The following is a 15,704-nucleotide window of genomic DNA, read 5'->3' as shown; positions in this document are numbered from 1 at the left end:
TCACTTTTTATTTTTTCATGCTCCAAATCCGAAATAGTCTTTAAAATCTTAGGCATTCATTTACTCAATTTAACAATGCTGATCATCAAAAAATATTTTTGGGGTTGTGGCTAATTGTTTTCTGGGCAAAAAAAAATCATCACTTCGAGTCTGTTTCGGTTCGTATGTGACCGGACAAAAAGAATTTTTTTAGGTACTTGAATTTGGTCTTTTTGAAAACTTTTTCAACTGCAAAACTAGTTTGAACATTTATGAACATAATGATATGAAAATTGAACTGGAAAAATTGAGACTTATATTTTTATTTTGATCAAAAAGCCCCTCCCCCCATCCTTTCTGAATTTTGTGTCAAATTCTATTTTTTAAGGCTACAAATCCCTAAGGAATTTTCCCCCAAAAGGTTTGATATACTAAATTGAACATTTTTGAATATAAGAAAAATATAAATGAACTGGAAAAAATGGTTCTTATTGGTTTATTTTTGCCACAAAAGGGCCACCCCCCCTCGGCCTTGCTGTGTGCCATTATTGTCACTTTTTATACATATTTGGCTAGAAATATTTGGAATATCCTTTTGAAAATCAACCACATTGTAGGCAGAGAACTAATTTTATGAAAGAAATCCATTTTACTAAAAAAAAAGTAAGTTTGAAATTAACAGCATAATTTTTATATAAATTGAAATAATTGAACACGGGGGGAGGCATACTTTTATGTGCAAAATAAACCAATATGCATCAATTTTTCCAGTTCAATTTTCATATCATTATGTTCAGAAATGTTCAAGCTACAAATCCCACACCAACTTTAGCAAAATAGAATGCATTCTGCTAGCAAAACTATCCATAAAGTGAAGACTATTTCACAGAAACGGGGGGGATGCATTATATCAGCAAAATAAACCAATAAGATTTACTTTTCTCATTTCAATTTTCATATCATTGTGTGTAGAAATGTTCAAGCTACCAATCCTACACCAACTTTAGTAAAATAGAATGGATTTTGCAAGCAAAACTATCCATAAATTGAAAAAACTTTCACAAAAATGGGGGGAGGCACATTTATGTGCAAAATAAACCAATAAGGATTAATTTTTTCAGTTCAATTTTCATTCCATTGTGTGCAGAAATGTTCAAACCTGTTTCAAGGTGAAAAAAGCTTTCAAAAAGACCAAATATAAGTACCTAAAATGATCAATTTGCAGTCCGGGTCAAATAGACCCGGGAACATAAGATTAGGGAGTTTTTTCTAACAGAACAGCAGGGTTTAAACTAAGCCCTCTTTTGGTATAGCAAAGAGCACTAGTCTCCAAACAAACTGGTAATTTATACAAGTCCCTTATCAGTCCTGTGATTCTTAGCTTGCAGCTGTGAGGCAATTCAAAGTCCTTCTTTCACAAAGTGAAACTCACTTTGCTCTGGTTTAGTTTCAAAGCGAGGGAAAATCAGCACACAAAAAGTCAAAGTCAGTAATGCAGTCATGAAACACAAGGATCAGATAATCCTCCACAATGGTCAAACTGACGGGCTGCTATTTATAGCAGCCTCACTAATGACCACAGCCCCACCCAACCACAGGTGGCCTCATTTTCTTTGATAATAATCTCTCAGTTGTTGTTGCCTACGCATCGCTCTCCGCATGCGTGGCTGTATCATTAACTCTTGTTCTGAATCCAAGGAGGAGCTAGATAATTGATCTCCTTCTGAGCTGTCTGCCACACTCTCCACCCCCCTGTCACTCATGTCTTCATGGTCAGAGGAGCCTTCATCATCAGATTCCACTGGGGGCAAAACAGGCCTGCAGCATGTTGATGTCTTCCCCACACCCATAGTCCTTGGGGCAGGAGCTGGGCCAGAGCTAACCACAACAGATATCCATATCCATATACCGTAAATCATATCAAATATACATAGTTATAACTTATATTGGCTAGAAATCATAAACCAATATCCTGTTTTGGTACCTTATACTTCAATTAACAGTCTTTTCCCCTCATTTCATAACACTCCCCTCCCTCTGTCTCCCTCTCTTCTACTTTTTTTTCTCCTTCTCGCTTCCTTCCTATTTCCCTTCACCCTTCTTCCCTTCTTTCCCTTTTCTACTTCCTCCTCTTCCCTCTTGACCCTTCCTTGAGTGATTCTAATCATAGTTCATCTTATGTTTTACAGACTAGTAACATATACCCCTATTTAATTTAATTATCAGTGCCTCGTTTAGACCTGTATGTTTTCTATATCCATATCTATGCATATAACTTCTTTTTCTCCTCTAGATATATACTGTACTACTATTCTAATTCTGCCTCCTTTACTACCTACTGTATTTTTCACAGTATAAGATGCACTTTAGTTTTGGGAGAGGAAAACAAGGAAAAAAGGCCTCTGCCTCCCAGCAATTTTCCAAACAGCAAACAGCAGATGATATACACTGTTTGCTGTATATTTCTGTGCATGTGTACCTGTATGTGTTGTTTCACCATTTTCTCTATACAAATTTGAATTAAGAGCCAGTACACTTTAGCTTCTGCATATGCCCACTACACATAAGCTGCTTTTATTGAAAGGTATAGTTTTACATATTGCAAGCCACTGCAGTCATGAATGACACTAAAACACATTATAACTAGATAATAGATAGTATATGCAAAGCAACAAAAGAATTGTCTCAATTGGCTGATATTTTTAAAAAATAAATATTCAAAGAAACATTGAATTATATTATTTATTGCTACCAATTTTTGGAATATTCACTTTGAGTTTTTCTGTCATATCTGGATATCTACAAAATTCCAGTGAAATTCCTGTCTGAATTTGTAAATCACAGCTTTAGTGCCTGATTCATAAGGAACTTGTCACCTATCTACTGTATGTGCCTTTTGATGCATTTGCATGGATTGTAAGGGGAAAAAATCCAAAACTTGCAATTCTATCACATAGAAATTCTGGAGAGGTCACACTAGGGGGAAAAAATGCTCAAGATGAAAACAACACCTCCATTAGATCTAATGTAATCACCAGTAGAGGAACATTCAGCAAATAGCTATAACTTACCAGTAAGAGGGATTTCAATAGCTGATGCCAAATTTAATGCAAAGAGAATCAGGCAGCCAGAAATCCTTTTTGCTTCTAATGCCATCTCCATCTCTCTTCTGTAAACATGAAGTCCAAACCAGTAGATTGAAAGATGCCTCACAATCTTCCTGTTTAGCACACTGAAGACAGTTCCAGAGAGCAAAATCTGGAAATGAAGCAGAGATAGGCACCAAAATAAACTTAAGGCTGTAATTTCAGCTGTAATTATGTTAAGAAAAATGAAGAAGTAGGCAAGGTTTATAAGCAGAAGCATAAATCACAGCAATATACAGATTGTAATTTATTCTTTTACCCTCCTGTTCTCATATTCAGAAAGGGAGGGGGAAGCTAAATCAATTACCCACCCCAAACAAATCTAATTATTTTCCTGCTTCTTGTATACAAGGGGAAAATAGCTAACTTATTTGGCACACTTCTAACCTTCTGTTGGTTTTATTTTTAAGAGACATGTAAAGAGTGAAAGCACTTTCAAAAATAAGATATTTATCAGGACATTTCATTTATTTTATTTTGTAATACAGGCTAGAATTATTTTACTATTCCCCCAACATTCTAGCCTGCACACCTTAGAATTTTATTAATAACTAAACACCTCTGGATAGAAAATGTGCTTTCTATCCAGGCACATTCACAGATAATGTTGTCTACCAGAGGTATCTTAAACCGAGAGTCAATAATTTAAGGTTGATACAACGACACCATTACTTTTATAGCTATTGTAAAAGACATTGGAAGAACAGAAGCTAGAAGGTGTAAAATGTAATAAAGAACCAAAAGTCTATATATCATTTTGCCCGCAGCTCACTGACCAAGGTGGAAACTAGTACTTTGGCAACCAGCTGCTACCCTGATGAAAATCAGGTGACCATTTATCTCAGAAGAAATGTTCTGGATTGTAATTTGTACCTCAGAAAAGCCAGCTATCTTCCAGTTATATCTGACAGAGTGAAGGCAGTCAGCCAGGAAGTGACACTTAGAAAACCCCAGAGAGACAATGAGAAACAGCTGGCTGACCAGCAGTTATTCAGAGGGTGTTACAGGCCATTGGTTTATAACTGGGTAGAAATTATGGAGATTTGGGAGGGTGTGTGTATTTGTTTACTCGATACAGGAATTAAAGCAGAGGGGATTTGATGGCGATTTACAAGCAGGGTTTCTCTCCTTTCCCCAGTCTCTTTTAAATAAAAATTGAAAATGAATAGAAGTTAAACTGGAGATGGAGCATATTCAAGCAATATTTCCATCCAAATTAACTGCATCTTCAAATGATTAGATTTAGGGAGTGTTACATTCAAAATGTCATCCAGTCTCAAAGCTAACATGGTAGGCTTTGATAGGTCTTGATATCTCCATAAACACACAGCCTATTGCAATATTCTGTCACTATTGCATGGTCAGCAGGCTTAACCGCTGGCAGAAAGTTGTGTCGCAGCCAGGAAACAGCTCTGTGCTTGCGCCATTGAGGAGGCGGTGATCTCACTGTCATTGTGAGACCACCACCCTTTGGCTGTGCGCCATCTTGCACTGCTCGCCAAGAGGCCTGGGCGGTCCCAGGCACACCCTATAAGTTGGGTGGGGTCCTGAAGCTTTTACTTTTCATCTCCGGCCATCTGAAGTGTAAACACCTGCCCGCCCTCCTCTCTCTTGCAGTGTGCCTAACAAGGATTGCCTCTGGGGCTGAATAGGATTTTTTTGCGGCCTCTTCCATTAGGTTGCGGATGTTTTTTCACCTATTCCATACTGGATGTGAGGGATGGACTGGTTAGGGGGTGCAGCGCAATGTAGTCACAATTTGATTGATTTGGCTTTCCCTTTGGTCACTGGGGTTGGCAGGTTAGGGGCGGAAATGGGCAGTGGTAGCAACTGCACATTCTCCTTTAGGACATCTTTTGAAAGATGATGGGCTGCCTCTTGCCAGGAACTATAGGCCCGCATGACCTGGGTGATTGGAGTGGGGGTGCCTTTGGGACTCACCTAATCCAATTTCCGGAAGTGGATTCGATGGTGAACTCCTCCCACATGCTTTAAGGATGTGGCTATGAACCAAGTGAAGGTGGCTACCTTCACCTTGTTCAACAAGGAGTTATGCCTATAGTTGCCAAGAAAGGTTTACGCAATATTTCCAACCCATTAGTTTGATTGGCCTCTGCAGGTTCTTTGGTTTATTAGTTAACAACAGTTAAAGTTGTGTTAATTTCAATAAAGTGATCCGTGTTAATCCCAGTTCTTGTGTCCGCCTGACATTCCGCATCTGATGCAAATGTAATCCATCTGAATCAAGCATAAACAACTGACATATCAACTGTGCTATTAGGGCCATCTCACTATATTCAATGAGGTGTTCTACCGCTATCGCATCCTACCCTTCATTGTCTAATTTTTCCCTATACTGATGTATATGTTGCTGTTTTCTTCATCCACATTATATTGTCATAGGACTTTAGAGTTTCTGCCTACACAGCCAGAAATTAAGAGCACACACTTAAATTATTGTTTCTTCTGTCATAACCTAAGCTTATGGCATCAAACAAAGACAGTACATTAATTTGACTAATCATTACACATTTTGAAAGAAAACCTGAGGTAATCTTCAACAGAGTTCAAAGTTACAAGCACCTAACAAAAAAGTAGGGGGCATGATGGCTCAGTGGCTAAGATGCTGAGTTTGTCAATCAGAAAGGTTAGTATTTTGGGAGTTCAAATCTCTAGCGTTGCATAATGGAATGAGCTCCTGTTACTTGCCCAACTACCAAGCTAGCAGTTTGAAAGCATGTTCAAAGGTAAGTAGAAAAATAGTGACCACCTTTGGTGGGAAGATAACAATGTTCCTTGTGCCTTCAATGTTTAGTAATGCCAGCCACATGACTATGGAATCATCATTAGATAGCACTGGCTCTTTGGTTTAGAAACAGAGATGAACACCACCCACTAGAGTTGGGAATGACTAGCACATGTGCAAGGGAAAACTTTACCTTACGACATGCCTTCATACTTATGATTATTGCTACCTCTACCCCAGTCACATAATTGTAATTCAGTCAACGGGCAACTGATTTTGATTTATAATCTGTTAAAGCATCCTGTGGTCATATGATCAGAATTTGCAACCTCCCCAGCTGGGTTCCAACAAACAATGTCAATTGGGGAACCAGGAATGTCTAAATAAACATGTGATTTGCTTAATAACTACTATTGTAACATTGGCTGTAAGTTGAGAATTACTTGCACCTGCAATAATTAATTAAAACCATATCCTAAGTAACAAACGAGTACTAAACACATCAGTTGAGCATTGAAGTCACTTTCATCCTAAAAGTCACATGTTTGGCACCAGAAGAGGCATCTACGGATATAGAGATATGTATATATTGAGAATGCATTTTTAAAAAAAAGTTTTAGAAGTTTTTGCCAGAGTCAGTTCTTGCTCATCTGAAATCTCATTTAAAAAAGCATCCATGACACCTAAACAGAGACAGCAAAGGAAAATTTAACATATATTCCTGTAGGTCTGATATTTTTTTCTTGTGAGGAATTTAATATCTTCCTATCTCTGTCTTTTGCTCTTCCTATCTATATCTACGCTGATATATTCATACTGACACATTTAATTTAAGATTGCACATTCTTCTCAGCTAAACATTTTTTTAAAAAATAATGTTATTAAGAATGACAGAAAACTATGAAAAATACAAAAGAAAAAAAGTGGTTTATTCTGATATCAGCACAACTGCAACTTTGGAAAATGGTGATGCATACCTTATATCCAGAAGAAACAGTGCTACAATGATTAATATATGAGAGTAGATCTAGGAAAGCCGAGGTTCAAATTCAGCCCCATATTTTGAACTCAGTGGGTGATCTGGGGCCACTTATGATCATTGGGGAGTATAAAGTGAAAACCACATTGAATTCTCACATAAAAAAGATAGGATACTGGTAATTGTAATACTAACAATAATGCTCACATGGAAAATCCAATACTACATTTTAGTAAATAGGGCTTAAATAACAACATAACAAATTCCTTGAATACCTTATCTCTAAACTTTTCCTTTTCCTTTTGTTTCTTCCTCTTCATCTCTTCTTCTAGATATACTTTCCCAAACAGATTAGTTTTAATACCTGGTTGTACTAAATTCACTATTGGGGTCTAAGGCTTTGAACATAACCATTCATAGTCCATCTATCTATCTATCTATCTATCTATCTATCTATCTATCTATCTATCTATCTACCTACCTACCTATTATCTAATCTCAATTTCTCCCAAAAACTTCATGATAAACAGCACCCTAAATATCTTGCTCCAGGAATGTGTTTCAAAAATGTCTTACTATTTATCATACCTGAAAACAATAGTGTTCTATCAAATGGCTTTTAGCTTTCTGTTTCTATTCACAGAAGAATATATAAGACATTATATATCTCCTGTAAGCACAGTAAACATATGTTCTTTCAAACTGGATTTCAATCAAATACTATTTTGATTTCTAAGAACCTATGCTCAGCATTAGAACTATACAAGATCAAAGAAAGTGTTAACCTTTTAGTGTTTTACAGAAATGATTTCCCTGCACTTTCTTTCAAGGTAGGAATGAATAGTGGAAAGTAAGTAGTTACAGGACTGTCATCAGGGTCAATGTAGCAGGTCATGTAACAGAGTGATTTAACAGCAGCAACATGGTATAACAGCAGGAGGTCCTTCATTCTTGATAGAAGTGATGGGGAGGAGGAACAATGTTCACTATTACTGATAGTTCAAATTGTCAGAAGAAAGCTGGGTAATAATTTTGTAACAGTCTGAAGCAGAAAGAGTAATAAATTTTAAATTATATTTAATTACATTTTTAGAAAATTGGCCCATCTAAAATACATGCACATAGTGGAAATGTCTCTTAAATAATCCTACAATTGCTTGGTAAATGTTTCTTTTAGGACTACTAAGATCATTAGTCTTTTCTCAAAGTTACTGGAATATGTGCTTCCCTATTCCTCTATAGTCTCTCCTATATTTGTAAATGCTCAGTTTTCATTCTGTTCAGGTTTTGGCTGTCTGTCCTATCAAGAAATAATAGAGTTTTACAACCAGTTGGATTTGAAAGCAAAATAATACTTCATAACTCACAGTGCATGTTGCATCTATTGGCAAAACCCCAAACATCACATATCTCAACTATGGAATTGCACTAGATCTCAATTACACTTATCTTCCCCTGCCTATTCAAAGAATTTAAGATAACCCCATGGGCCAAGAATTCATATATAGAAACATAAATAAAGATTTATAAGAAATAATATTCTTTTTATATATTGTCAAGTGGTTTAATAGTCTCCATTCCAGCAAATTTTCAACTGATTTCTATAATGCAAAATTGCTACCTAAGATCCTTACTTTAGGATTTTAGAATGTAAGATATTGGTTTACTATGTATAGCTGACTGACATATTAATCAGATAAATGGAACAATGATGATAATGGAATAACTAAAGGTGAGCTTCATGCAAAAAATGTTTATGATAAAATATTAGGAGAACCACATAGTATACATAAATAAAGTTAATGAAAGGGTGGGTTAAGCCATTTTAAGTAGTGTTAATAATATATATTAGGGAAAAAGAAGAAAAGAAGTAAAGTAAATGAAGATGAAAGTAGAATAATAGAAGATAGAAGAAGACGAAGAATGAGTTCAAGATGAAAGAATATTAGATAAATCTTGTAACAGAATAAATAAGAAGTGAACATATGGGGGGAAACATATGGAAATTCCTTGCAACAAATGAAAATAATTATATTACAATGTTACAGAAGTTTACAGAATTATCCTAATTAGAATGAATGGGAGGGGGAGGAGAAACATAATTAGAATGAAAAAATGGAAGAAACTTGCATTAAGAATAATGCAAAGAAAAATATTTGTTGCAGAATAGGAAATTGAAATAAAACTTATGTTTAAAAGTTAAAGACTCCTTGATATCTACATGGATACAACTATGTAACTATGTGGTGTAATGATACAAACGTAGCTCCAAGAACAATTTTCAGGGCTGTAGAATCTTATCCTAAATTACGTAAGCTAAGTTCAGAAATTTCAGTCTATATTGCAGTGACTTCACAACTGGGCTGGGCAACAAAAGGCGAATGTCTGATCCAAATCTTGGTCATCAAAGACCTGATTGGTCATTCCCATGCTTCTTGCCTTCCTATCCATGCATGAATGGCTCACCTCATTGGCTTGCTGGTGTTCTGTCTAGGCGAGTCACCAGCAGCAATTAAAGCACACACACACACACACACACACACACACACACACACACACACACACAGGACAGTATAGCAAAGACATTTATTGCTTTAAAAAATGACAAGTCATAAAATGGTTAATGGTCCAAGAGATATTAAGCCCATTCTGGCAAAACTCTCCAGAGGATCCACCTGGTGTTTCATGTGAGCCTCTTGAAGCCAGAGTGAAACTCGGAGCTGCAATCTGCTCCAGTCGATCTGCCAACTCCTCTACTGATTGAACTAACTGAAATTTTGATTGAAATCATTTCGAGATTGAGGAAATTTTGGATTCTAGGAGGTGAAGGGGAAAATTGAAGTATCTGGTGGCTTGGAAACATTTCCCTGCATCCCACACAGAGTGGGTGAACAAGAAGGACATGAGAGTCCAGAGAGAGATTGATAGTTTTAGGACAAACCCTAATGTTTGATGATTTTGTTGTTTGCATTTCTTTTTCAGGACTAACATTGTTGTAGGGGGTCCAAATGTCAACCTCTCTGCATTGATCTTCTCTGCCTCGGCTTCCATCAGGAGCAGTGGGTGGGGGGAGGCATTGGGATTTTTTGGGGGGCTATGCTACAGGTGCCCTTTTGAGGTTTGACTTGTATAATGAAAGAGGGGTGGTGAACATACTGCACACCATCATAGAAACATAGAAACATAGAAGACTGACGGCAGAAAAAGACCTCATGGTCCATCTAGTCTGCCCTTATGCTATTTCCTGTATTTTATCTTAGGATGGATATATGTTTATGCCAGGCATGTTTAACTTCAGTTATCATCTGCCTGGCACAGATGTGCAGAACAGACCTGCTTATCACCACCCCAAGGTTAACAGCCTCTACATTCCAGAAATATGACACACAATAAAAGATGCACCCACCTTATGCTTTGGGACACAACAGATTGGGTGGACTGCCAAAGGGGATTACTGGGGATGCTTTGTAATATGCACTTTTTTCTTGAGACTTTGATTTTCTTTCACTGCATTCACTTCTTATTAGTAAAATTTGAAATTCAAAATGGACTTCGAGTCTTACTTTCCTAAATTTTAAATGAAGCAGATCCTGACACACAGAAAATTTGCAATATCTGGGAAGTAGAAAAGGATATTCACCTATTCCAAATTATGCACGATGGAATGTGTGGATCTGTTATCAGACTTGCTACAGAATAAACTATAACAGGAAACCTGATGTGTTAATGGAGACCTATTGCCAGATTTATAATCCTGAAAAATTCAAACTCTGTAGGAAGCCTAAACCTATAAGAAGCATTTTCTACTCTAAATGTTTTTGCACATGTGAAGAATGCTGATGATAATATTAGGGAACAGAACAGAATTACAGAGTTGGCAGGGACCTTGGAGGTCTTCTAGTCCAACCCCATGCTCAGGCAGGAAACCTGATGGTGAACCTATGTCACACATGGCATGCAAGCTCAGGACAACTTGAAAAGGGCTATTTCTGACCTCTGGAGAGTCTCTAGGAGGGGAGGAGGCCATTTTCGTCCTTGCCAGGCTCCTAGAAAGGCTCTGAAGCCTGAGCAAACCCCCCCCCCCCCCCGAACTTCCAGTTCAACCAAAAGTCAGCAAAGGGAATTTCTACCCTTGGAGGACCTCCTGGGGTGGGTGGGGAAGGCTGCTTTTGCCCTCACGGGCTCCTAGAAAGGCTCTGGAGCTTGGGGAGAGAAAAAAAATAAGACAACTTTCTGGTTCAACAAGCACTTGGCAAATGGGCCATTTTCTGCTCCCAGTGGGTTTCTGAGGGGCAGGGGAATGCAGGGCATTTTTACCCTTCCCAGGCTCCTAAGAAAGGCTCTGAAGCCTGGGGAGAGCAAAAAACAGATGTGCCATCATGTGCCGGGCGTGGGGCTGCTGGTCAGCAGAGAAGCTACAATAAGATTTCCTGAGAGTATCTTCTTCTGTGCGTTCAGGTCATTAGGATAACATGGCTCATAAAATGGCTTATACAATTTTCTCTATAGCACTATAAAAACCTTCTTTCCCTCTGCTTTTTCCAACTCTGATGGTGTAACTATTGCTTAGGAACAGCTTGTAGTATAGAGGCAGCCACCATGGGGAGCAATTTAAGATGTCCTGAACTCAACGTGTGGTGGCTCACCCTGATTTCAGGTCTCTAAATACTCTGATATTTAGCCTGACTGCCAAATCTACCAAGAAGCCAGATGTCCTATCTAAAAATAACTCATCTAACTTATCTCTCATGTTCAACAAAATTGGAGATCAGGTGCTGAAATAGATTTGAGTGCAATATAATAGTTAGTTTTATTTCTTACTATAATAATTAAGATCAGTAAATCACAGGCCTGGGAAACCACTCTTTTTGCTACTGTCATCAGTGAGGAAAATATTAATTTGATAGGTATAGTATTCTGTTGTACAAGATGTAATTAGATTGTACTTAGGTGGAGTTTCTCAGTGGCATTTGTAATTTTGACACCATATTAAATTGCTTAAATTGTGAATATTTGAAAATTTGAGAATTCAAACATACCTTAATAATATGAACAAGACAATTTCTAACACACAACAAATGATAGAAACTGTTTTACCAAAATTTCAATTCAGCCTAGTATTATTCTATACTTATTATCATCGCTCACAATTAAGTTATCCTTTTATTCATCACTTCAATATTGCTAACTACCTTCTCAATTATAGTATAGCATGGATAGAAAAGAAATTCACATTTATCGCACATTCATATGCAGAATTGATTGTCTATCCTCATTTCTCTGCAGCATACATTGAAGCTTTCTACAGCAGATCTAAAATGTTGTTCTATTATGACTTAAATTGTGCATTTTGTTTCTTTAAAAAATGCATATTAAAAAAATTGCTATTTTCTCTGAAGCCATTGTTTTGTTGTCAAAGAATGTGACAGTCTACCATTCTGCATCTAATTTGATGCAAAACAGATGTCCTACAAAAGGACATTTTAGGGGACTATTTCTCAAGGCATATTTGCTTGTTTTAAAATATTGTTAACTGATCCAGAAAATAAGATATATAATTGTCACTAATGTCAGTTTTTAGCTTTTCAGCAATTGACTTTGACATGCTACTTATTTAACATGCTGTCTACAAAAAGCTATTGGAATTTCTCAATAACAGCAACAACAAAAAGTAAAGGCAGATTGTGTGTGTGTGTCTGTGTGTCTGTCTGTCTATCTGTCTGTCTATCTATTCTATCTGTCTTTATATATTAAAGATGCGTGTACAGAACAGCATATTGAAAACTTATTTATCCTTTAATTGGTTGATTCAATAACATTCTTCAGTTAAGAAAAGTTAATATTGCATACTATAAAAAGCAGGTTTCTCTGTGCACATACATGTATAATGCACACATATCTGTATGCTTGTATTTGACACATACAGTCATTATTTGATAGAAAAGAAAACTGCTATTAGTTATATTTTTATTTACATAGATATTCAACCTAACTGTCCTTATTTTTGAAGTAGTTAAAGGAAAAGATGAATAATTATAAGCTTTTTAAAAAGGGGGGGGGATAATGACCTTGTAGTCTTGAATTTACATTTGATAAATCTTTCTGGCTTAATTCTGAGCCCTATTAATCCACTCTATGCTTTAACATTCAAGGCTTTCAGAAATTACTACTGTAAGGTCTATTTATATTTTACTATATAATCCATATGCATAAGATGATCAAGTCCGAGAGAATGCACACTAATAACCAGGGTTTCCTGTATGAAATTTTAAGCAGTTATATCAGGGTTCATTTTATTGTTTAAAATTTTATTTCAAATCTGTTTTTTTATCCAGAACAACTGATTGTCAATTGTGTTGTAATATACTGTAGATCTCTACCACCAGATTTCAGAAAATTGAATCAAACCCCAAAAAAGTTTCTAATCCAGCATTCTTATCCCATAATGGCCAAATGCATGTGTTTGTGTATTTTACAAGCAGGACGAGTGTAAAAAAATGTCTGTTTATCTCTATTGTTGGTTATAAGTGGTTCAAAGTTATCCAAATTGTTTCATAAAGCTAACTCAGCAAAGTGAACCAAATAATTTCCATACCCCTGCAAGTAATTTTATTGAACAGCACCTACTGTATGTCACATTGGACATATGTTTTAATGAATACCTTTTTATTTATTTTTTTAAAAGAACATGAATCATTTCACATCAGAATTCCTAAAAATGTTCAGGTGGGTAACACCTTTGTTTACAGTATTTTATAACATTTAGGATTATTTTAGAACTCCATTGTTATGGTTTCACTTCATATATGAGCATATGTCATACATATTCTGCAGTGAAGACAGATGCAAATAATTACCGTACTTGTTTCTTTGTTGTCTGTTGAAATATGTTATAATTCCCTTATATTTCTCTTAGTGCAGTCAAACAAACAAACAAACAAACAAACAAACAAACAAACAAACAAACAAACAAATAAATAATACTCTCTATAACCTCTTAATTTCAGGGTAAGTTGGGACAACTGCATTCAGCTGAATGTCTACTAAGCTGGATGCTCTTCCAGCCAATGATGCAATCAAATAAATATGCATCACAATGTAATATTAACTTTTAAATAGGTAAAATACTGTTGGTGAGTGGATTTTCCTTGAGAACCTGGCTATTATTTATTTATTGTATAGTTATTTATTTCCCCTCTGCCTCTTACTACTACCCCCCCCTATTTTTTCCAGAACAACAATCATGCAAGGAGGATTGGACTAAAGGAGAATATCTGTCCCAAACGGCCATTTCATGCCTAAGGCGGGACTAGAATTCAGTCTTTTTTAGGTGTTTTTAGGTGTTTTTAGGTGTTTTTAGGTGCTTCTGTTTTTAGGCACCTTTTAGATGCTTCCTGGAAAAGCTTCAGAACTTCAAAATCTTCACCACATCACAATGTACAAGAAGAATACACAGAAAGTATTAGCAATGTTAGAAATATGCATTATATAATATGATGAAAGGTTATCCTTCTTTTCATTAATATTATGAAAACTCAACTTCTGACAAATTCACTCAGGAGTCAAACCTTCTGAACATTTGTATAATAGAAGAAATTGAATGCAAAACTGGAATTGGAAATGGCTGCCAATCAAATCTCACAGGACTGGAATGTGCATGTAATAAAATATTGACTAATTGAAACAAATAAAGATTTGATTTAATTGGTACTTATGGTGAATGTTGAACTACATTATATTTTTAATAGATCACAATCTTCAATCTTTTCCCCTTGGAAATGAAATTTCAATGAATGCTACCTGTGATCATTAGCTCAAATGCTGAATAGACATTTTATTTATTATCTGTAGTATGTTTAAGCCAAAAAACATAGACAGCAATGCCTCATGAACCAATGTTTCATATGTATGATGGATGATATTGAAACACACACACACACACACACACACACAATTTCATCTAAAAGTTATAAGGGTGTAATTTTTCTGAGATCTAAGTGGAGTGGAAATACATTCTTTTAATAGATGTGTCAAATAGGACAGAAGAGAAGAGAAGAGAACAGATCAGAACAGAACAGAGCAAAATTCTTTATTGGCCAAGTGTGATTGGACCTACGGGGAATTTGTTTTTGGAGCATATGCTTTGAGTGTATATAAAAGAAAATATACATTTGTCAAGAATCATGAAGTATTATTATTATTATTATTATTATTATTATTATTATTATTATTATTATTATTATTATTTAGATTTGTATGCCACCCCTCTCCGCTAGTAGTACAGCACTAACATTAAGTACAACACTTAATGATTGTCATGGGGTACAAATAAGCAATCAGGGAACAGTCAATATTAATATAAATTGTAAGGATACAAGGAATGAGTTTACAGTCATAAAGTCATAAGTGGGAGGAGATGGGTGATAGGAATTATGAGAAAAACTAGTAGTAATAGTAATGCAGCCTTAGTGAATAGTTTGACAGTGGTGAGGAAGTGATGGTATTCGGGGGAAAAACTATTCTTCTGTCTATTTGTCATGGTGTGCAGTGCTCTTTGTAGTGTTTTGAGGGTAGGAGTTGAAACAATTTATGTCCAGGATGTGAGGGGTCAGTAAATTTCACAGCCCTCTTTTTGACCCATGAAGTATACAGGTCCTCAATGAAGGCAGGCTGGTAGTAATTTTTTTTTCTGCAGTTCCTCTGAATTTTGTGTATGTCTTGCTGGGTTGCAGAACTGAACCATACAGTTATAGAGGTGCAAATGACAGACTCAATAATTCCACTGTAGAACTGTATCAGCAGTGCCTTGGACAGTTTGAGCTTCCTGAGTTGGTGCAGAAAGAACATTCTTTGT

General features: G+C 36.1%; 1 protein-coding gene across 1 annotated transcript in view; it reads right to left on the bottom strand.

Moving 5' to 3' along the window:
- Window positions 1-15,704, bottom strand: part of CHL1 (cell adhesion molecule L1 like) — a 233,379-nt gene that overhangs the window by 107,670 nt on the left and 110,005 nt on the right. The window contains exon 2 of the mRNA XM_070738253.1: window positions 3,051-3,237. Coding sequence (XP_070594354.1) covers window positions 3,051-3,141 — 91 coding nt within the window. The 5' untranslated portion in view covers window positions 3,142-3,237. The remainder of the gene's footprint in view (window positions 1-3,050; window positions 3,238-15,704) is intronic.

Source organism: Erythrolamprus reginae, chromosome 2 (assembly GCF_031021105.1).
Source record: "Erythrolamprus reginae isolate rEryReg1 chromosome 2, rEryReg1.hap1, whole genome shotgun sequence".
Classification (NCBI taxonomy): Eukaryota; Metazoa; Chordata; class Lepidosauria; order Squamata; family Dipsadidae; genus Erythrolamprus; species Erythrolamprus reginae.
Note: the sequence above shows the minus strand (reverse complement) of the source record. Positions and strands in the feature narration are given on the sequence as shown.